We start from the raw sequence: 25,204 nt of genomic DNA on the forward strand, positions 1-25,204 counted from the left end.
GGGGTCTGTTAAGGCCAGGGAGACAAAAGGAATTTGGTTTCCCTCTCAGTTGGTTATTCAGCTGTTTCTCAGAGGTCCAGACTGGGCAACACAGAGAAGGAGCAGAGAAAGAGGAAAATAAAAAGTGAGAAAGTGGACAAGGCAAAGAGAAAAGCAAATGAGTGACTGTGTAACTAGAGGCTTGTTTTGTTCCAAATCAGATTGCTTTATAGCAATGCAGGGGGGCAGTGGTTCCAGGCAGCAGACAATGGGCCAACAGGATCAATATTGACATTCTCCTTAGTGATAGATGAGTTGGCTTGTTGAGGTCAGGGACTGGATCTCCACGTTAGCCAGTCAGCATTAGTGGTCATGGCAGGGGGACACTTACTGTAACATTGGCCTCTCAGCATAATGGAGGGTCTACAGAGTAAGCTCAGGAGAGGTCTCCCTCACCCTCCCCTTTAAGGGCTTTATTAGTGAGAGAAATCAGTCCTCTAGCCCAATTCAAACACAGATCATTTGTTTGTCAAAACAGCTAGCAAGTTAGCACTTCCGCAGGCCAGCTTGCGTGGCAAACAGCATTGAAGTCGTGAGAGATGAGGCAAGGAAAACACAAGAAACTGTAAGCAGAGTACTTCTGGACAAGTGAGCGTTTATTAGTTCTTATCAAAACAGCTTTTATAATTAGATTCACTGGCAAGTCCAACATGCTAAGAAAATATACAGACAAACACTGGGTACAGTCTAAAACCAGGGTAATGGCAAGAAGGGCTACCACAAAATACTGTTATATGACACCCCTGCAAATTCCATGTACTTGCTTTCCTGAAACAACATCTCAATTGTTGTTTACCAAAAGTGGTCAATTAATCCGAAGCCAACTCATAAAAGAGGAAATGATGTGGTAGTTATTTCCAACTAGCTGGGAGTTGAAGCTTTTAGGGATGTGGCAGAGGAAGAAGAATCTAACCGATAGACAATGAGAAAAGGCACAAAAGGGGTGACAAACAACAAGAAATATTCTAAAGAACGAATAAACAAAGAAAGAAAGAAGTGCAGAGGCAATGGTGCTAAAAAGGAGGGGTGAAAGGAGAAAAAACAGAAAAGAGTGCGAAGATGAAGGAGAAGAGGTCATCTGAGGTGATGGAGATTTTGTGTGGTGGGCTTGTTTCATCGAAGATGGAGCAGGGCCACTCTCCTCCTCTTCCTCCGATTCTGTTCTGGCTCGGGTAACTGGACCAAAGCCTCGTAAACACACCGAACACATGTCTGCAGTCTCCCACACACATGCTCATTCTCTTCGCTACACACTTGTGTTTCTTACAGAAATAGAAGTGACATCACAGCAGGCGCATTTTAAATCAATACATATTGCTCCCAGTGTAACACCCACGCACACATACGCGAGCTGAATTCCCCATCAGCGGACCGCTTCATAGTCCAAACCACTCAGTGACCCCTCCTCTCCTGGGGTCGAGTTTCTGCCTCTGCTTTTCGTCCTCCATGAACTTGTCCTGCATCTCCTCCATGGAGCCCTCCGCCGGGGTCCGATCCTTTTCTGGGAAGATGTCAGGGAAGCTAAATGTCTGGCTCTGTGCCTAATGGGGTGTCAAGAAAAGAGAGCATAAAGAGAAAAATGAGCTGGGAAAGCTTTGTTTTTCCACCCAATTTGAACAGTTGTCTTTTTTTTTCTTCCTCCCCTGAAATATCATAAAAAAGAGCCATCAAGCTGCACCTTCCTTGAACGTTTCCTGTTTCTTGTAAAGACAAAGAGAAACGCGACACCGATTTGGAATTCAGGACATTGTTTCTCCCTCTGTAATTCCTCTTCCACGTTACACAAATCCTTTCTTTCTCCCTGGCATTAAATTTCTCCCACATTTAATCTCTCATCTCTCCATTTCTCTGGTCTTGATTTATTCAGATAGAAAGGATGGTATCCATTATTCATTCCATACCAACCCATCTCTGGCCATGGCTAATGCATTACTGGCCCAACTGTAGCCTGTGTCAGGCCGCTATGGAGTATAGTACAGTGCACACACAGGCATGCTTGCGCACACACACACACAGAGAGGAAAAAAAAAAAAGACATAAAATATAAAAGGTCACTGGGTGCAGGCGTGCGCACATATCTATAGCCTATCCCTCTCAGCCTCTCTCATGCACACCTGGCAACAAGAACTCACTGTTATTGGTCTCCATTAGACTAAAGTCATTTTCATGCTGAAATGCTTCGCCCGCTTGCAGCTTCTGATAAAGTACACTTACATATGTCATTTTTATGTTTTTGGAGTTTAGGCAAACTGATAATCCTCACAAATATTTCCAAAATCATTAAGGTTCACTAGTATTGCAGTTTACACCAACAGCTACCACTTCATAACGACTTTCAAATGCCCTGTGACTCGTACATTTTTTGACTATTACACCAGGGCCATCACTATAAAATAAATTGCTTTAATGAACACAACTGTCAATCAACTAATGAGTTTGAATATGTGAAATATTTTGTTTGGGGTCAGTGAGTAGGCATTAAAGAATTGTCTTGCTCTAATGTGAATGTTAATTTGTCTGTCTCCAACCCCCAAAATACCGAGAGAAACATGCATATAATTACCGCATAGCATGGTTTAATTCCCAAAGGGGGACACAACATGGAGCTCACTCAGCCAAAGATGCCGGACGGAGATGAGTTTGTCTCTCAGAAAAAGTGCTGGAGAGGGGGGACGGTTTTGGTGTAGACAGGCATGTGTTTTTGTTTTCTGGTAAGATAATGACCAAGTAAGAACGTAAAAACATGAATATGTCTTGTTGAGAGTGCCTCTCTTTTCTCACTCAAGTACTTACAGCCCTTCTGCCAGGCTCAACAGTGCCTCCCATCCAGTAGTAAGAGGGATTGGGCAACTGGGCCCATCGTTTCTCTGTGCACCAGTTTTCCCCACCCTCCCACTGACAGATAGCTACTGAGAGAGGGTGCGTATCTGCAGCCTTCTCCCTCCCTGACCATACAACAGCTCAGAGGGGGGTACAGTCATGAGCTTCCACCTTTGAATGGATTTCTGTGCAGTGCTCTTCCCGATGCTGCTGACAGAGCAGTGTTGGACGAGGAAATAGCTTCACTCCTTAGGACGAGAGAAATAATGATGGTCCCCCAGGGCCTGCTCACAACTGGTGCCAACATATGTCCTGGATGATTCAGCAAGAAGTGGACAGTTCAAAGTTTGTGTGTTCAGACCTGGCAGTAAAATATGTACCCAGATGCATCCTGAGTGACCTCTTGTGACCATTTCTCCCTTACCAACTTTGCATGCAAATAAACATGAAGCCTACAGAACGTTCACAGTTGAATCAAGCTATGGTTACATCTCGACTTCGCCATTTAGGTAGACTACTGGCCTTGTCTCAGTATACAGTACATGTACGGGACGGGAATCAAACTATTGACTGAAGAACGTTAGGCGCCGCAATGCTGTGGACACATGAGTAACCATTCAAGACATTCTACCGGATTATTGTACATGCAAGTATAATTAAATGAATTCACAGCACAGATGTTGTATTTAAGTTACTTGAATGGCGATTTAATTAGATGCTGCGGTTATAAAAATCAGGATTTTATTAGAGCAGAGCAACAGTCTGGAAACACTGACTCTAAGTGTTAATAGACTGCTTTTCAGTCACAACTGCTAACATCACATTCATTCAAAAAACAGAAAAATTCCAAATAGAAAAATATATGAAAGAGGGCATCTTCATGAGGAATTCTGCTGTATTACTATAACCTTACATTTCATTGTTTATCTAAATTGGAATTTTTCAGCATTAAAAAAAAGAAAACAAACAAACAAAAAAAAAATCACATTAATTTTATTAACATGTTAACAACATTGTACTGGCATCTAACCACATTCAGGCTACAACAATCTATTATGAAAAAACTGTTTTGGTACAATACTTTACATGGGCTTGAATTCATGTTACTTCACGATGCCCAGTAATTTGGGTCTCTGATTCCAGTTTTGAAGAGCAAGTCATGGAACACATGCACAACCTTCAATCAAAAGAAAATCCCTCAGCCGGCCTTTCAAACCAGAGGTTTCCTAGCAAGAAGGAGCCAACAAGGCAGACCCAGTTAGGAGGGGACAGCTAAGTCAAGCAACGGAAGAGAACTGCCAAACACGAATGAAGTCAGTGGAAAAAGACAGAACGGCCAAGGCCCTCATTGTCTCTCTGCACTATACACACAGCCATCGAGGAATCCAGAATCCAGAACACAAACACTTTAACAGGCCACGCAAATTTTGCTGCTGGAGTAAGGGGAGGAGTCAAGGACAAGGAGGAAACAAGGGCATAGATGATGGTTGAAGGTGTGAGGGGGTGACTGGGAGAAGAAAAAAGTGTAGGTCACAGAGGGAGGGATGTACCCCAGTGCTGCGAGCAACAGATCTGCCGTCAAGATGAGCAATGAACCAAACAACACTTCACCTAATTTGAACCGAACATTGTCGCATGAGAATTCCCAGTTAACAGAGCTGCCCTGAAAATCTTATGTATACACTCAGTGAAGATTAATTCTGCCCTCTGAGAGTGCGATTCACAAAAACAACAAAGGCCTGAGACTGAAATCAACAAAGCGCTGAGACTTGTTAAACAAGTCTTATTGTTGGCAGCAAGCCGCACCCTGTGTTGTGTGTGTGTGTGTGTGTGTGTGTGTGTGTGTGTGTGTGTGTGTGTGTGTGTAAGTGTGTAAGTGTGTCAAAGGTTTGCTAGAAACATTTCCACAATGATAGAAAGTGCTAGCTGAGATCATTCATATTCTTATTTGAGATGTATACAGTGCACCACAGTCGAGGCAAAGCCCATGTTGCCCACCATCCCCATGCACCCGGGGCTAAAACAATCTTTCTTGTGTGTCGCTCTACCTCTCTCAGTATTTTTGTGTGCGATGAAGAGTGCGTATAAGTGCATATAAAGTCATTTATGGAGGAGACCAAACCCACGCCACGAAGGAAACAAGTGGAGAAAGACAGTCAGGCTTTATGTGCCAGCAAAGATTTTCTTTCAGTCACCTACTATGAATCCGAGACGACAAACACCAGGAGTGGACGCTTTCTGTCACTCTGCCATCATCTTCACTATGCTCCCCTTTGAATCAAGCTACTATCCAGGAATATTAGAAAGAGGCCCCACACTGCTAGAAAAGTAAACATACTCCTCTTACGCACATGAGCAACCCATTACACCCACAATTTCCCTCTCAAAGGAAAAAGGAGGGGAAAGAGTGATGGAATAGAGGTATGGGGGGTTAAAGAGGGAAGGCAAATGTTGTCATTGACTCTTCAAATCCCTTCAACATTATAATTCTGCAATGCATATTTGGGTTTTCTTATTAAGCTCTAATTCAGTGTCTTGTTTTGTTTAAGGAAGTGTGTACTTAGCATGTCGGTCTGCCCTGTGTCACATTTGGAGACAACTGTCTGACTTTAAATGAGTTGATTGGGGACAGCCGTCGAATTAGGGCTAAACAATTAGTGTCTCCATAATGTTTACTTAGCAGTTAGATGCAGAAGTAACTGAACTACATGCCTGTGGTTTAGTGTAAGCCTCCTTGGAAAAAAGCACTTGAAATGAGAAATTTCATCAAAGTAAACTTTTGTTTATGTGTTGGAATAAAAAAAAAAAGCATACAACAGAGTAAAACACATGACCTAAATAATTCTCTTTGGAGTCCCAGAGGTAAAGATGAGAGTGAAAAGAGAGAAGACCAGGTGAGATGTGGAAAGAGGCACACACAAAGGACAAGTGTATTCGCTCTGATTGACCTTTCCCTCTGATCTGTGACAAACTAAGCAATGTGAAATCAATACAGGATAAATGGAAAGGTGTGACTCTCACTACTCATAAGGGTAGATTTAAGTAAGAAATATGAAAGCTGTAGTTGTTCAAGTTTACGTGTTAAAATGTCTTTGATCAAAACAGGAAGGTGCGCTGTGCTTTTCAGTCCTGCGGCTGAATAGAACATTATGACACAGCCACCGGCTTAGGACACAAAAGGCTGATTCAACCTGTTTCTATGAAAGTGAGAAGAAAATATAGAATAGAAACAGACAGAACCAGATCAGGAGAAAACACACATTGCTATAAAGATGCCTTAAATTATACAGGAAGGAATTATACGGGAAGAACAGAAAACTAAATGCGGCTCTCAGAGATGATCACTCACTGTAAGAAGTTAATTTAGATTTTTTAATTCCTACTAATCCAAAAAGTTGCATTCATGCTTTTAAGTTTTATATTTACCACAATTATAAAAGCTTGGAATAATATTTTATTGCTTTTAAGTAAGTAAGTTGCTTTAAAACTACTCTCCAGGTCAAACAGTGACTTCCATTCAGACAATCTGAATTAAATTTAAAAGCAAACTGTCAGTAATGCGTTATTACCACTCTTTTACAACCTGAGATCAGCCTGTCTGAAAGCAGCAAGAAATATCATAGGAGTCAAATCATTTGAGATTGAGGTACAGGGAGCAAAAACATTGGCTTCTTGGGTAACCACACCTCACTGAATTGGAGGAGAGGAGCTTAAAGGTTTCAAAATGCCTGAAAAAGTCAAGCTGAGTAATTCACCGTAGCCCTATAAGATACGCGGATGAACTGAGTATCCCTTTATCTAAACCAAGGCTGCATGAAGAGATAAAGAGGTGTTGCTGATGCAGTGAGACATCTGCGGTAGCTGTGTGATGGTGTGGTGAGGTAAACCGTGACAAAGCTCAGAGAGCATCTTGAGCTCTGGTGTGTGTGTGTGTGTGTGTGTGTGTGTGTGTGTGTGTGTGTTAGAGAGAGAAAGAGGTGTTCACATTGCGGTAGAATCCATTTTGACCGCATGGCAGGAGAGCATGGTGGATCACATGGAGAAAACCACTGTGGGACCAGGTTTAGAGTTGAGGGTAACCCCCTGCTGAGTATGAGGGACATAGATCTGTGAGTGAGTGTGTGCTTACATACTCGACTTATCTATGTTGTCTGATCATAAATGATGCTCCTTTTCAGCAAGTCGTGCAGAGAAAACTGATGTACTGAGTAGCTCATCACTTCAGCAAGACAAGAGGAAATTCAGAGGTATAGTGTGCCGCTTGTTTGTTTTGTCAGAAAGAGCAAAGCACAAACCACAGGGTCTAATCTAATTTCTTAAAACTTTGGCGAGAGTTGGAGCATAAGTTAAACAATAAAGAACTCATTACATTTTATAACCGATGAAGACCCTTTCTTGGAAACTGAAAAAAAGGACACTGGCCTTGGTAGAGGATACGGTCTCCAAGGACCCCTGTTGTTATGAATAGTTAAGTTTGGGTTTTGCATTTCTGGAACTCATCCCAGTTATGAATAATATAACTGACCACCGGCATCAATTCAGGCTGCAGTTTGCTCTTAGTTTTTTTTATGGTACTTCCAAATATGGCTAACTGGCTATAGTGTACTTACCCGACATATCATAACACAGCATAAAGGTAAGAAGGCGTTTTCCATATTCACTGAGAAGGTTTCCTTCCTCAACGCAGAGAGCTTTTAGGTTGGGTATGATTGGTTAAGTGTAAAAACTGTGCTCTGTCTACATAAAAACACTGCTATAAGTTTTGCTTCCAGTAACTCCTGTTGAGGTGAAATTTAATATCAGGCAAAAATCAAAACTAACCTCACTGCACTTCTCAATGATTGCAAAATAAAGGGCATTTCACGTGAGACGAGGGCTAATTCAATACTACTGTTTAATGACCGTCTTTGGAGTTGTACTATCAGGATGATCTCAGTGTGTGTCAGTGTGTTCTGCCAGTTTTTACTCTCCAAATAAAGTGTCTATATTTAACCCATACGGCTGGTTTTTCTCCCTTTGAAAAGCGTTTTCTGGGAAAACTAGAAACTGTCCACTAAAACTTTATATTTGTCAGCCTCTGATGGAATTAGAAACATAAAAGAAAGAAAAGATTTTAGAGGTTAAATCCAAAATCTGTTGCCAACCATTAGTGTATTAGATTTTAATTGATAAATAGTTGTTGTGGTTGCGGTCCTACCTAAAAAGTGACGGAATACAAAGATTTGCTTCTTCACTGACACTTACAACTAAACATGTGCCCATACAGATCACATATATTCCGTAGTATCTTTACCTAATATTGCATTATCTAGGATGGCCCACAGCAGTCAAAGAAAACAAGGAGAGGCAGGAAAGGCAGAGGAAGAGGGCAGGAGAGGAGAAGAGACATAGCCTGATGACTGGAAGAAGCCCCCACTTCACTGGCAGGCCAAAGGGTGAGCCACACATTCACTCTCGCCTTATCTCGTGGACACAAACACACACCACTCTGCCCAGTTTTGCCTCTGTCTTAACCTTTTGATTAAAAAGTTTCCAGGAATGTTCCAGGAACAGAGAGATGACAGACATAGTGACTAAAGCGTCGAGTGGACGGGTAAAGAATGTCAGAACCAAAGGACAAATAAAACTGCACCGTTGTTCTCTGAGGAAAGCGTGTGATGGATAAAAATGACTTTATTTACAATTAATTCAAATCTTTGCTCAGTCAGCCACAATGACACTGAAACATCAGGGTGAGACAATCAACGTTTTGATAAAACGTAGGTCCGAAAATCATTTAGAATATTATCTGCAGAGCACAAAAGAAAGAAAATGAATACATTCCCTGTAAAAACAGAGATACGTGGCAGTGAGAGTAGGCCAGTAACCATGAGCATTTTGGTATTGGGTTCATTCAGGGTCATGACCCCAACATTCCCTCCAATTACAATGACATCTCCACATAACGCCAGTGGTCAATAAACTGGTGAGTAGGGATGTTAACCGATGACCGTATGACCGATGGTTGACCGAATCAACGTCGTCCGGTTAGAATTTTTCTGCCGTCTGTTAAAAAAAACAAAAAAAACAAAAAAAAACTCACTATATCTTTAGAAATGTTATGTGAGCATGAGCCATCCCACGATGGAAGAACAACCGCAGCAGAGCTCACGTAGCGCCCTCCTCAGAGGTCCTCTCTTACACCGGTTGCAACTTGTACGCCGTACATGACGGGTCCTGTCTGCGCAGTTAAAAAAAAAAAATCGCCACTATTAACCTAAATAAAGCCAATGTGGCTGCGTGTGGACTACAACATAATGATAATTATAACACTGTAATGGCAAAAGACACAAGACTAACTTAGCCTACTTGTTGTGATATATTCATCTGTACTTAAATAGCAAGACGACAGGAACTTATTGCAAAGGATTTTGTGCAGCATCCTAGCTACGCCACAGAGGCTGTTGGCATTCGGTAAGTTTTTTTTTTTTACGAAGTCATTGGTTTACCTACTTTCCTGCAACACCGCCAAATGCACCGTTCTCTGTTTGTGTCGGTGCCGCGTTTGATTCGTGTTTAAAAAGTACAGTGACTGGAAGGGCGCCGTTGCGCGTAATGTGTGGCTGTGCGTGTCTGCGCAGGCACAGCAATTATTTTTCTACCCAAAACCCTTATTCCTCCACAAGTACGCCTAGAACTAGTGGTCAATGATTGGGGAAAATGTATAATACCAAGGGCACGAACCAACATTAATTGTGTGGTGGGAGCCTAACCAGTCGGCAGAGAAAGACGCGCGACAGGACACAGATATCATAAATGGCACTTATAGAATTTTCGGTGACCGACTTTAATCGACTAATGAGGCTCAGTGGTCGGTCAAGACTTTTTTTAAATTTCGACATCCCTACTGGTGAGCTTTGACAAGCTGCACTGCATGTTGGTGTGAGGGTACTCCCAATTTTACACCAATAGTAACATGTTTAAATAGTATTTCTAAACATGTATCCATGTGTTTAAGCTGACTAAATCCTTTCCAAATGCCAATAGTAGCATGCTTCCCCTCAGGACTTTGATAGCTACAATGGAACGGTGTTACTTCCAGGAACTTCAACTACCATGAGCTACGACAACCTGAACGGATGAAATTACACTGTAACCACACTTTCTGATAATTATGACTTTCTTAGACAATCAGACTAGTTTATAATCTTTGACCTGACTGAAGAAACCAGCCCATAAAGCCAGAGTGAGAACAAGCAGCCTGTTGTCCGACCGACTGATAAAATAGATGAACTTAATCTCTTTATGTCTAAAAGTTAAGTCTGTTCAAGTCTATATGAGACATTTCAGTCAAGAAATGTACATGTCGGCCCCAAGCGCTGCATCTTCAATGAAAATTAGCATTTGCACAGGGGTTTTGTGATCCCATCAATGCCAATCGAGTAGTCAATTAACACCTACAAGTACTTTTGACAAAGGGCTGGATGCCAAACACTTTCTTATTGCACTTAAAGCCAGATGTTGGCAGGTGTTAGCAAATTTTCTGGAGGAAAGTAAAAAGAGCACAAGCCCTTTAAATCAATGGTGAGATACTGTCCACATTATGACATTACAACGTGCAAGGCATCGTCTAAAGACAATATTTTAAGTTAATAAATGTGTACATGGTTAAATGAATGACACGATCATCCTCATAAAGCCTTTTTAAACACACTGTCATTAGACTAAAGAAAACTAAATAAAGTAGCTGTAAAAACACATATTAGTCTTTTTACATGACAAACGTTAATGGATGTCCAACTGTTTATTAGGATGGTTGACTGTGAGTTTTGAGGGTGATTTAATCCTACCAAACTAATTCAAAGTGTGAACTAATAAGATTTCGTGCAACATGTCACTGACATGGTTTTAAAGCCATCATTCTGAAACTATCAGTCTCTATTACTGCCAGTTAACCTTTGGGAAGACAGGTAATTGCTTCATCTAGGTCCTTCAGTTTGCAGTTTCAACTGGTTAAAAAATAATCCCAAGAAAAGGGATAGTTTGGATCTTCAGCTAAATTTCTGAAAATGACGTGGAAATTTGAACCAATTATTGAACACTACTCTTTATTAAGTCACACAGCACAAAATGCACTTTAATTTCATCAACCTGTAAGGTACCGCAAGATCCCAATGCTATTGTGTACATTATAATTGAGATAAAGAGCAGGAGTTAGGGGGAGGGGTAAACACTGCTTCTGGTGTTCAACTGAAAATACTTGATGATCTATTGCAGAAACCCCCTGACATACTAGTGCAGGGCGTCCAGTGGTACACAGGCGCATACTTCTGCCCGGAGACAAATGGAGGGAGTGAGTGAAAAAGTGAACGCATGAGGGTGTGTGTACATGTGCATACGGTAGTTTTCATGTCTGGGCATGCCTGCTCCCAGCCTGCTACTGGAGACATTGGACCCTGGTAACAGAGCTAGCAGGAAAAGATCATCACCATCTAAATACACACCCAGCCACCCACAAAGACATTCACATCCATCTGGTCATGAAGTGGACACTCGGGGAATGACAACAACAACACCAACAGCAGCAGCAGCCAATAATAACACGAACAAATCTGTCCACATTAGCAGTAATGACCAACAAACGGTACACCGTATCACATTCAGGAATACCCATCCGGCCGTCATACCTAAAAGCCAAATCACACCCAAACCCGTCTATGTTTCCACTCAATCCACAACATAAACAAGAGAAACGTATACATAAACAGCTGTTCACTATCATTATCCCATTCATGGAAGTCATTCAGCCCCACAACCCCCACGACGTACCCCATTTTTCTCTTGCCAACACAAGTAATCAATCCTCACATACCCTCCCCCCCAATTCCAAGCATCCCCTACACCCACCCCCTCTCAGCTTCAGACCCAAACATCTAGGCGACCAAACACACACACTGTTAGACCCTAACACAAAACCTCACACACTCACCCCTACATGCACATGAACATAAACATCCAGGCAAGGCCCCTGCCCCCTCCCCGACTCTGGGAGGAATGCGGGGACCAGCTGGTGGAGAAAATAAAAAACGAAGAAGCATACCAAAACAGGAAATGCATCAGCAGGGGCCTATCAGAGGGTTTTATCAGGCCAGTGGCAGCCCTGCCGAGAACATGGGTGGTGCCGCATGCTGATTGGCTGATCAAAGTGGCAGCAGTGTCAAGAGGTCAAGAGGTCAGTGGTAATCAAGAAAAGGTTACAAGCATGCACGCTCACGTCCGCATGTTTGAGTTGCTGTGTATGTATGTGTGGTGCCGAGGAAATGTGTATATGGGAAACTGGAGGAAATGTGGGAGGAAATGTGGGTGAGGAGAAAAGATGCTGCAGCGAGAGATAATGCGAGAATCAATCAAGAACAACAAAAATGAAAGATGGAGAAGATAAAGCTTAGAGACAGTGAGATTGCAAGACTCCTAAAAGCCATTTCATACAAACTGCAGTGCGCTGCTTATGTGCTCTTACATTAAACTGCCTTTCAATACTTTTCTGCGTGTGTGATGTTTTGCTGCAGAAACGCCGGTACAAGGTGCTGTCATTCCAATTTGAAATATCCCAACTGAATTTAAGGAGTGTTAAAGAAAAGTGTAAAAAAAAAGCAAATGCGAGCCTCCACTAAAGCCATTCAAAAAAAATGCATGTAAGATTCAAAACAGGATGATTAAGACCCTGCCCTGTTCTCTATAATTTATGTTCTCTCTCCACTGAGCTCTTATGAAACCTACACACATACATTCAAAACAGAGCCACACACACACACACACACACACACACACACACACACACACACACACACACACACACACACACACACACACACACACACACACACACACACACACACACACACACACTACACTCAAGAGGAACATTTCCAAATCAAGAGATACGAAGAGTGATGGGGTGAGGGGCTTTCAGAGAAGCATGATTATCAGGAAAGGCTTCTCCTTTTATTGGCCTCACCACCAGCATACACACATATACATATGTGCACTCTAATTACCGTATCAGCCTGTTCTTTCTTTCCTAAGATTTACACACCTAGAATGCTGACATACATTTAAGTGAAAGGTAGGCTGCAGTGCAAGACTTTTTATTTTTTCCTCTTTTCATTGAGCCGTTTTCACATTTTTTTGCCATTTATTAGATCAGACTCATTTCTTTTCGCAGAACAAGAGAAACAGTTGCCGCCTGACTGCTTGTGCAGGAGTCCTTGCTGCCCTTCTGCCGGCCCCACCACCTGTGCCTCCCTGGGCCCATCCACTCTCTATGTATGCGCTTCTACCCACACTCAGTCACTGATCCTTACCTAGAATTTGTGCGACTGCCTTTTTTACAAGACAAAATTCTCAGAAAGGGCTACATATTCGCTGTGAGTCTTCACTGTCAGTGAAGCTGCTCTCCTAAACATCTTTGGGCAAAGAAACATTACTCCCGAGTGATTACGGTCCTTCAGAGGCACAGCAGGGCTATCTTCTCCAGTGTTTGGTGGTTTAAAAATAACTGTAGAACATAGAAGTGAAAGAAAATATTTCTTATTATGTTTACGAGCACTCTAAAATCACCAAACTCATTGCAGAATAATTCATCTTTAGTTATGAACTTATGAAACTAATTTCTTGAAAAATGCTGTATATTTTGATAGCAACAAATTGCAAAGAAGTACATTTTCAAATATATATTTTTTCCAATATTCTGCAGTCGTAGAAGCAGTTATATTGACAGTTTTTTTTATAAGAACACTAATACTGTATATAAGCTATATGCTGTTAGTTAATATCATCCTTCATACAGCAACTATATTTTTGAACATTCTGTCATTCTGTGTGTAACAAACCTCTAAGTTTAGCAGCAACAGTTGCAGTACATCACATAATGTGTTTGGGTTCATTTCTTTACTTTGACTCTGTCCACCCTGCAGTGTTGCATCTTAACAATGAAAAGCAGCCCCACATCGCAATGGATTAATGTCATGAATTTCTTTCAGTTTGAACTGTACTGGGAACATCTGGGATAACGTAGGTACACAAGTCAACGAAGAACATGACAATGTTCCGCTTGTATATAAACACTATAATGAGGAAATGCATATGCTTTCAAACAAAACCCTTATTACAGCTGGAGGTTTGATATCCCACCCTTTCATTTGTTGTGTTTGTTCCAGATCTGCGCATTTAACATAAATGACCATTTAAACAGTAAGTATAAAAACATTTTTTTGGCTTTCTTAAATGACAGCTTTGACAGTGGGCCATGCCTTCAGCACTTAATTATATGAAGACAATTGATAAGAAGTTATAATAATTCAAGTGCAGATAATTTTTTTCTTGTTTTTCCCTAAAGCCTCTGGCATAACAGTTATAATGCAGTGTATATTAATAAGACACACGACCTACGGACAGAGAAGTTATGTTTATGTGCTTTTTATTACTTCTGCCCTGGGTGGTTCAGTGAAATAATAATACGTTTTGTTTTTCTTAATAGGACAGACATTTCTGTCTCTTTTCTTTTTAATCAGTACTAAGGAATGTCATTTATTCTAAGTAAAAAGTTTCAAGCTTTCTGAACAGTCTTCACTTATTCTGACGGATTCAATAACAATATTTAATGTATATTTACAAATTCTTCATAGTAAATTAAGAATGGTTACCTGTAACGTTGTGGGCTATTTACAACAAAGGAGACAAATTGGTATGAGAACCATTTGAATTAAGATTTAAATCCATTATTTATTAAATTATACAGACTTAAGTGTAAGGAGAAAAAAATAAATAAATAGACAAACTCTGATGGGAAGGCAGCACCAGAAATATGGCAGACGTTAAAAATGTTAATTGGTGTGATAAGAAAGGGTGAGGCAGCACAGAGAAGGGAAGGAAGCAAAGCGGCAGACAGGCAAAGCTGTGTCAGGAAAGCCTGTGTTTGCGTGACAAGGTGAAAAGGGAAAGGGAAGAGGGAGGGAGGGAAGGAGAGCAAAAGCGATCACGATCCAAATAGTTGAAAATAATAAAATTCCACACAGATAAGCAAGATTTCCCGCTCAGCCCTGATTCAGCACCTCCGGCTCTGTAGAGCAGGCTCCGCTCAGTGTGAAGAACTGAAATGGGAGTGAAGGGGGGTTTTGGTGGTAACAGAGGTTCGCAGGCCCCACTATCGCGTACCCCTCTCCATCACTACCCTCAGACAGATATACAGTCACACATACACACAACCCTGGTATGTCAATTGTTAAACAACGAGGAGTCAATAACAGACAGGAGGTGAAGGGAGGCTAGTAAAAGAAGTAATAAAGCAAAACGTTGCCATCTAGTGTCAGTCAAACAGAGAAGAGAGTGAGACTTGGCTTCCCTCTCATAATCTCTCTCAATACAGCTGTTTTTTTTCTACCCCCCCCCCTTTTTTTTCCCTTTTCAGCTGTGTCACAATTCCTCCATGTTTGCCACTCAGCCTCTAACACTGTTTGTTTGTCTCCATCTTGCTTCGCTTCCTAGCTGCCTGTTCTCACTCACTCCAAGTGAAACCTTCGCTGTGAATTGAGAAGAAGTGGAGAAAGGTACAGACAGAAACACGGAAAATGAGCAAATTGAATGAAGCTACCACTTATTCTACACGTGTTGGCCCAACCCTATATCTTGTTTTATTCTGTGGTTGTTGGGTCGGGACATTGTTTTGGGACACAGAGCGAGCGTGACTAGAGCATCTTGTCTGCTGTATGGCTGTCAGTGACCAAAGCCCCAGAGAGAAACAACTTCTTTTGACAACTTCTAAATTACTTTGATGACGATTTGATCAGCAGACACACGGTCAAAGCCAACAGTTCAGCTTTTGATAAGATTAGATTGTGCCTATTATTGGAATAGCGATGTCATTAGCTTATGTAAACAAATCCAGCTTCTTCTTTTGTGACGAGTAAAGGTTGACATTGTGATAATACCTCAGTGTGACAGCTCTGCCCTCAGCTGAAAAGTTTTCACTCATCGACTTCCATCTGCTTCTCCTCTGGCTGTATGAAGACAGCTTTTGTACAAAAGTTTGTTGGGAAGTGTACAATCATGAAATAATGTATTATGAATTTGATAACAGACTATCAGAATGACTGCTTATGCTCAAGGATGTCAAATTTATGTCTGACTTCACTGGCTGTAAAGACTGCCGAGCATAAGCCAATTATTTGGGTTGTCACTTTTTGCTCTAAATCAAACATCTGTTCAAATGTGGGGAACCTTTACTCAGCAATGACCCCCACAAATTCCAAATCTAGTCCGTAAGCTTTTTAGATAATAGACAAGAGGAAGTTGTGTTAAAACCTCTAGAAGTAGTTTAGTAGTTTGCCTTCGATCAAAAATAGGGCTCTCCAATGTAAGCCTGACCAAATGCTTGACTAACCTCTTAACTTCTTAGCAAAGGAGTCAAATAATGCTTTGGTATGCATTGATTGACATGGCAGAGTAACAATCACGACATGGTAAAGTAGTAGACAAAGGCTGTCTTATTCAGTCTGTGAGCCGTCTTACTCTGCAAAAACAAGACAAAGACCAACCTGCTAGCATCCTACCCATGAGAGGCAGCGGAAACAACGCAGACAAGTGAGACATAGTTATCTAACTGGCTGCTATTTGTGTTTTGCCTCAGCAGCCCAACAACTAGAGGCTTGCAAAAATGTCTTCATGAATAAGATAGCAAAATTTATGCAATGCAGATATGCGTCCTAGAAGAGTTTGAGGAACTAACTGGATCCATGAGATAACATCCCAAGTTGTACCACCACACGTAGTAGTTCTGCCTAACACTGTACAGAAAAGAATAAAGATGATACTAAAGACTAAGACATTGGGACAATTAAATAAATGTTAGAAACAATATTATCCTATCAAGGAGTTTTTGATTGAGCTCTGTAGGGTCTATGATTACACTTCAGTTGTCACCGTGACATTCAGCGTGAGGTTAGTAGTGCACACATTCATTCCTTCATGGAGGTATCCATCTGCGGCACTCTCAGCCTCTTCAGACCGCCATTTTTCAACACAGACAAACAGACGTGCAGTCCACCAAAAAGCTAACAGCACACAAGCTCTGCTGATGATCGCATTGATCAAATACTGACTGATTGAAAGCTAACTCGAGCCGGCTAGAGCCACGAGGGGCTGACGTCAATCAAATTTCACAACCAAGAGGATGACACGTCCAAAAAAAGGCAAAAAGCAACGCTGCACAGGAGAAAAAAAACAATGACCATAGCTGCGCTGAACAATCTTCATTATCTAACACTAAGTTTCACTCCATAACTACTGCTGGGCGGTATACCGGTTCACACCGAATACCGGTTTATAATTTCATTATGATATGAATTTTTAATATACCGCCATACCGTTGTATTTGATTACACAACGGGGGAACGCTGCATCGCGCGACATTGTTTGAGACGGGACCCTTTTCAGTGTTGCGCTTCTAAACACGCATGTTTACTGTCTATTTTTAACGCTATTTAAAAAATACTCGTATTCGTTAAGCTGCATTTCCTTTCCCTGCTCTCCCTCCGTCTCTGTCAGTCATGCGTCTCTCTCACATAGCCTACACACACACACACACACACACACACACACACAGCCTCTCCCCTCCGTGCACACCGCGTGTCTCCATCAGCGAGATCATGCCTGGAAGCTTGCTAGCTTCAGCATCGCGTTAGATTAGCTCAACCGAAAGAAGACAGCTGGCGAAATTCACAAAAGGTTGGTATCACGTGCAACTTTATAAAATCACACATTAAAAAGTCCTATAAAAATATTTTATATTTTTAATACAATGTTGTCCCGTCCCGACCCGACCCATAGCAAACAAGCGATTACGCTTTCTTTATAAAGTTAACTAGTCGCAAGTTTACCGTAAAAAAATAAATAAAATGCAGTTGGGTTGTCGAGGTCAAAACACTAGCAGCTGTGAATCAAATAAAGTAGTTTTTTTAACTCTTACACTGAATGTTTGCTGCTTCAATCCAGATGAGTATTGAAAAATATTTTCCGCGATTGAAAAAGAGATGTGCGTGTTGAGGATGAGGAGCAGCCTGAACCGGAGGTATCAGTCTGAAACAGCTGAACAGTCCGACCAGTGTAATTAGCTATGTTATTAATTTGTTTACAATGAAGATGTGAATATTAATACAATAAAGTTCTGTGTGACCAATTATTAACAAAGGAATTATTTTGAAGAATTTTTATTTTAATTTTTAATTCTGTTCTCAATCTGTAGAAAATGCTGTGAACACCTAATTATGCATGAAAAAAAATACCGTGATATACCGTGAAACCGTGAAAAAATCCTGTGATATGTATTTTTGCTCATACCGCCCAGCACTATCCATAACAAAGCAGATCTTTGTCCACTTTGGCTTCTGTCTTTTCTACAGCAGAGCGGAGCTAAAGGACAACAGCGCTAATGCACAAAAGAGCAGCCTTCAACTCGGACACTGGCAAAACAGTATAACATCCAGAAGTGGCACCAACGGAGAGTACAGTTGGGGCCATTAAGCTACTATCCCGAGCATACTGCGTTCAACGTCATGACAGAACAATTACCGTTTGACATTATATCCTCATTTCAAAGTTTCTTTCAAGATTTTTTGTTTTAAATGTCCCAGTTTTAATAAATACTTGTTCTCCACATTTTCACATGGTTTAGATGGAAAAGAAAACCTATGCTGGACAATGTGGATGGACAAAGAGGATCACATGGTATTTTTTCTCTGACTGCAGAGCAACTGAGGTGTAAAGCATAAAAATGTATAATGTGTTTAAAGTGTGCAGTTTGCCACCATTTGCTGTCAGAAACTGCAAGTATAGGATTAAAATTCTGTATTTGCTGACACTTTGAAACAGGGCCACAAAAATCCTGATCAGGACATCCTAACTACATCTGTTTTGAATGGATTTACAAGGATCTGCAAGTAAAATACAACTAATAAATAAAAAAAACTATTTACTTTCAAGATTCTCTTAAGAGTTTAAGAATACAGCAGGTTGTCAGATTAACAATCTGGCCAACTTCAGACAAAGTGCTAATGAGATATCTTGACCTTTTTATGGCTTCTTTTTACAAATGCACTGCAGCCCTAAAACTGTTTTTTTTTAGCCTCAGAAAGCCTGCATGTGGCAATGCAAATATCCACAACATACGCTGGGGAATTCTTGCAGACAATACCCGGTGAGCTATTTAGTAAGATTTCCAGCAATAAACCAAGTGAGTATTAATACAGCAGATTATCCTATAGAGCATTTATAAAGGTGTGTGTGGTAAAAAGAGTTACTGCTTTGAACAATTTTCTGAATGCCTGTATGTTCATTTGCTCTTGTAAATATTGCAATCATGTCCAAATACTTGGTATTGATGTCAACACAAAAACAGAAATTAGGGAAAGGTATGGCCATCTGCCATTTAATGTACTATAAGCAAAACACTGCCATTTTAACTGTATAGTTATTGCATCATGTCACGTATTTGTGCTCAGGCATCACTCTGGGGTATATGTACCTGCAGTAGAGAATCTCCCACTATGATGTGCATGTGTGAAAAGCAACTAAAGACTATACCAAGTCCAGACCAAAATCTCTGTACATTACCAAAAAATTCTCTGGTTGTGTGAAAATGACTTAGCTGACATTTAAAGCAATGCTTTCATAAAATGAAATAATGTCACATATGCAGCTCAAAAAACTCACAGCATCACCCTTCAATACCTTTCAATTTGCGCTTTGAGTATTCAGCCCACTCAAGTGCTTCAGCTGGCACCAGCCAGCGAACTTGCTTGCATATGAGCTTCCACTTTAAAGAGAAAAAAAAACAACTCCACCTCCATCAAAACTCACCGCAACCTTTTCATTTACATGCCAGGTTGGGAGGGCTTCAATTGTAAATGTTTGGCTGACGATGTTACAGAGCAATAACAGAAAACATTCAAAAATGAGTATAATTTGAGAAGTGAAGTGTTTTCTCCTGTATGAGGAGCACCAGACTGTATTTACAAAGGTTTTGAATACAAGTAAAGTTTAACTGGAAATGGTAGCACAGCACACATGAGCTGTGAGATGGGCCAAGGGTAAAATACAGGGTCTGACATACATTATGAACATGTTTGGCAGCAAAAAAAAACCCTCTCTAGGCAACGGGTACATCTTCAAGTCAATCCAAGTAAACTTTGGAAGAAAAAAATGTCCTGATAATAAAGGTGCTGTTATCTTTTAAATACCAAAGTTCTTAAAACACCTGATGACACTGTTGTTGCACAAGAGTACTGCGAACCAGACAAGAAATCTAATTACACCAACTGTATATGAAGTAATGTCTACAACTGAGGTCAAAAAGTGCAACTTGAATCAGATTTTCCAACATCCACCCTTTACTGCATCAAACAGATGGAACAATATGAGTTGACTGCGAAAATCTGAACCAAGTGTTACCCTGAGCACAGCGGTGCATAAAAGCAGTCCGAGCTTAAACACGCCGGTCCCACTGAAAAGCAGTCAGACCTAAAAGCAATAGGATAGACTCAAGATTTTTCATTTTGCTCTGCTGTTTTTGTCACCCCAACACCAGCACCAACATCCCGTCTCACACATTCAGCCTCTTCCTTCTCCCCTTGATTGCTTTTGCCCCATCTCCGGACCTCCCTGTTCTGGCATGACTCCATCACGGCCTTAGTCACCTCCCCTACATACCCCTTTCAGCCCCCCTCACACACATATACACACTTTCCCGCACACAGAGTACATTTTACACATGCAGCCGCTATCTCTTCCCCTGATAGTGGGGTCCCCCTAAGCCTGAGGAAAATGGCCGTCACGGAACCCTGCTATCGGGAGGCCTCCCCTCAACCACAAACCAAGAGTAAGGAGCAGGAGAAAGAGCACAAATGCATTACTGCTGCAATATTAGCTGATGGGGGGGTTGTTGGATGGGGGGGGACCGCAGTGTGAGCATCTACCCACAGAACACTCCACAGAACCACATGTGGAGTCAATTAGGAACAATCCCGACCGCTGCAAAAGAAAGGAGGGTTTTCTGGGGCTCTGTGTGTGAGTGTACATAAGAGAGAGTGAGGTAGGAAAGGGAGTTGAGGGAGCATGTTTTTCTGAAAACCTGCCAGGGAAATAGGCCGGATATTCAGTTTTACATCAAGCCATTTCAAGCACAAAGAGCCTGCATCTCAGCATGTCTGCCTGCTGTTCATCGTTAAATAAGCATAACTGGAGAAACTTGTGACATGATGGAAACTAGGGAGCAGATGAAACACAATAAAAAAACATCAGCACTCTGGGATTCAACATGAATGAATGATGCACACATCTCGGGTGTGTGTCTGTGTGGGTGTGTTTGCTGTTCTGCATCCTCGCACCCATCACTCTTGTGTGAATCTAATAAGACGAAAACCTCACTGGCTCAGCTGGGAAATGTAGACACACATAAAATCACAAGCCACTTCCTTGGTGTTAAAAAAAGAGGAAGTCTCCCCTTTAAAAGATTTATGGTTGGTTCAATTATGTATCCTCCTTCAAATTGTCATGTTTAGACAGTTTTCATTATTCATCCGTTTCAAGATTGATGGCCCCCAGTTGGGTGGGCAGTGCAGCATAAACAAGTGTCTACACCACTGTTGATTTTTCTGGGTGAGATCAAAACGGCAGGCCCAAAACAAAGGTCCCTTGTTTTTCATCAAAGGCGCTTAAAACAGTGACTTATTTGATGTTTTGGGGAGACGTTTGTGTGATTTCAGAGATTGACATGCTTTAACCTTGAGCGACAATGTGTAGGAATGGGCTCTCTTGACACAAAAATCACCTCAAACACAGATGTGAAGGCAACAACTGTGATGCAAAGAAGGAGTCTGAGTTGACATGCCACTATCAGATGAATGTTCACATTCCATCTATGGCATAACAAGCAGCAGACCCAGAAAGGAGAACCGTACCAGATGATATCCAAATCTTAATATTTTCTGTAATAAGTCTGGCATGTAACCAAAGAGAAACCCCTCCCCGGCCCGACAAGAGCCCAGACTTCTGCTTTCTCAAGAGGGGAGCCAGCGTGCAAGAGCCACACAGGAGAGAGATGCAAAGTAGAGATATGTGATTGTTTAAGTAAATAAACATGCTTGTTAAATTTTTTGGATGAGTGAGTGTGAGATCTTACCTTCCCAAAGGACAATTGCCCTTTGGGAATTAATGGAGGAATTTTGACAATCTACCTCGCCTCCAAATGAGGTCAAGACCCAAAAGTTGAGGGCGAAAGGAACATCATATAATCTAAAAAGAAGGGAGTGCTGGGTGTCCAGGAGTGTTATTGCAGTGAGGTCTCTGCCTCCCACCGTGTACTAGTCAGGAGTCAGTAAGATAATCCTGCTCACACAACAAGCCAATGAGAAGACACTGGGGATCGGAGAATGTGTGCATGACTGCAAGAGGCATTCACTGCTGTTGTTTAACCTAACATGGAGCGTCAATTAGGGTGTCTGAAGTGACTACCAACTCAAAAAAACTGATATGACACAATTCTGTCACCGTTTTTGGAGATTCCTAGATCTGAAAATATCTCATTCAAAGAACCTTGAGGATTACAGACTACAGTTAATCTTCAGAAGACCTCAATAATTTCAAATCATGCCACCTTTGTTGTACCTTGAAAGTGGGAAGTCAACACTCCTCAGTGCTTACTTTTCCCATCAGCACTTACATCTAAATTCTGAGTGTGTGCTAGTATGAGCTCCCAGGCGACCGAGTCAACGTTCTTACATAACGTACTGTATTCCTGCAGTATTTTGACCAAAGCGTATCACAGATATTCCATTAAGACATGAAGTTGTAAAAAATAGACACGTGTCTTAATGTGTCGTCTTGAAGTTTGAACACTGGTATTTTTCCATTACACTTTGCAATGGCAATCTTATCATGCCAATTTAGACACTTTTTAACATGACTTTGCACCCAGCAAAAGTTTGAACTGCTACAGTTACAGTAGCAGGTAAACATGCACAGTGGCGGGTCTTAAAATATGATCTTCTTTTCGGAGGAATCTGACTGATAAATTCATTAATAAATAACTGCACACTAAACTTTCCTTCTCCAAGTATTTTCACTTACTGTTTACTATTTAATGCAACACCTAAGCCTTATTTTTTAACAGAACTTAGTAGAAGAAAACTCTCCTAAAAATGCTGCAGCTTTTCCTGTCTTACACACAGTGGACCACAAAGAGGGCAGTGAACACAGCAGCCTCAGAAGAAAGTGAAACATACTGTTTTTCTTGAGCTGATAACTGTTATGTGTGTAACTTTAGAGGATTCAAATGACAGTAAGAAGCCAGTTGGAATTCTTTATAACACTGAACTGTTCAATTGGCTTAAGCAAGATGAAAAGTAATGTTTCCAGCTGATCCCATCCACCACCTGTATGTTTACCACAAATACACCTAGCTTGGCCAGTAAGGTATGACACGTTATGATGTGAGACATTATTTACAGGGACTAATGGCAAATATTAAACATACTTCATAGTTTTCCATCATACTGAAGCTGCGAGAATGAGCAATGCCTGAAAAGTGTATGACAGAATGTGTGTTTCATGTCTTCTCACCAGCTGAACATAGGCAACTTTATAGTCTGGCTTCTTAACTTTCTGGAAGAGGTGGTTCCTCTTTTTGTTGGATCCTGAAAAACACAAAAGTAAAACACAGTTTTACTAAAAGAGCAGACAAAATATGAGAAATGTGTGACTGGAGCAGTACAACAGAGGGTTGGTGACATAGACTTAAGTTTTTTAAACTTAAGTAATAATAAACTCACTTACTGTTTTTAGTGAGGTGTCGTGTTTATTAAAATATGTAGATGCAATAAATGTCCCTGGGCATCAGTATCAGAGCTGCAAGAAATAGTCAACTGATTTATAAGCCAATAAAGCTAAAGCGCAATCCGTAAATAATCAAAACTCTACATATAACACTTTTTCCACATTATGTTCATTTCATTCATTTTCCTGTAGAATAGAGAATACTTGTATGTATGCCTGGTAATGCAGGACTCCCTCTTGTTGTGGAGTGCAGGTTAACCTCATCCCCAGCTGGAGATGATGATTACATCATCCTCTCTCCTGTCAGACCTCTCCGAATCTAGAAGACAGGGGACTTGGAGCTGTTGGAGCTTTGATTTATATAGGATTTAATTTTTTTTTTTTGCTTTTAGGCACTTGACGCACATATCTAAATCTTTCCGTTATGACCAGAATCAATGATAGGTAATGACTCAGAATCAAATAGTTTGTCTATACTTGAGACACTAATCTCAAAAAGACCCTGGTGGTCAAGTCAACAGGCCCTTTGAGTAACTGCTATTGCCATGGGAACGGTTTATAAAATGAAAAACAAGGGAAACATTCCACTGTAATGACTCATTTTTGCGCACATGTATGTATATGTGTATGCGTGTGTGCTACTCATAGCTAGTAATCACTAGCCAGGCAGACCACTGCTCAGGGAAAGCCCTAAGCGGGGTTGTAAAACACCCCCTCCACGCCACCATGGGTAAGTGGAGGCCCCTGTGTGGGTGGGAGACGGAGGTAACAAAGTGTAAGTGCCTGTGTGTGTTCATGTGTGCGTTTGTTGGTTGTTGAGGAAATCCACAGGGAAATGCTTCAACCTTTAAAAGAGCAAGGTAAGACCTTGACATGTGTGAAAAATACAAAAAAACATGCCAAACAACCCACCAACCACCATAAAAGATGTAAAGTTGTGCTTCTCTTACTTTGTGTATCTCTTTCCTAACACATACAGACACACAGACAGAGCTTTCATACAACACTCGCAAACGCAAGCACAATTTCTCCCACTTTGAGATTGCGGTTTGGCAGCCAGCTATCACGTTACAAATCCCAGACTGGAAAGGTAGCCATGGCAACTCCTTCCAAAATACCCCAGCCGCACAAGCAGGGAAGAAAGGATTCTTTGCGCCCCTCACTCTCCGCAGCCCATTCCCATTTTTACACTGCCAATGGAGTGGAACCCCTTACGCAGACAGGGATACCTTCTGTGACGCACCTCGGGATAACCAGAGGCCTGGGTCACCCCTTCTTCTACATCCCACTCTATACCCCTGATGCTCACAGCTTTCTTTCAACTGACTTTACCATTGGGCATTCCTTCCTTCCTCCCCTTGACTCTAATGACACAACCCTAATAAACAATGGTAATTGGTTCTCCACACTGCAGGTTAGGCTACACTAGGCGCCTCTCTCGCGCTCCCTCTCTCCATGACACCTTCTCAGTCTCTCCTCC

The 25,204-nt window shown here is 41.3% G+C and overlaps 1 protein-coding gene across 1 annotated transcript in view; it reads right to left on the bottom strand.

The window, feature by feature from the left end:
• Positions 1-614: 614 nt before the first annotated feature.
• mrpl23 (mitochondrial ribosomal protein L23) overlaps positions 615-25,204 on the bottom strand; it is a 41,371-nt gene continuing 16,781 nt past the window's right edge. The window contains exons 4-5 of the mRNA XM_075469505.1: positions 23,512-23,585; positions 615-1,580 (exon numbers count right to left, since the gene is read on the bottom strand). Coding sequence (XP_075325620.1) covers positions 1,416-1,580; positions 23,512-23,585 — 239 coding nt within the window. The 3' untranslated portion in view covers positions 615-1,415. The remainder of the gene's footprint in view (positions 1,581-23,511; positions 23,586-25,204) is intronic.

The sequence above is a fragment of the Odontesthes bonariensis genome, chromosome 7 (genome assembly GCF_027942865.1).
Source record: "Odontesthes bonariensis isolate fOdoBon6 chromosome 7, fOdoBon6.hap1, whole genome shotgun sequence".
NCBI classification, from domain to species: domain Eukaryota; kingdom Metazoa; phylum Chordata; class Actinopteri; order Atheriniformes; family Atherinopsidae; genus Odontesthes; species Odontesthes bonariensis.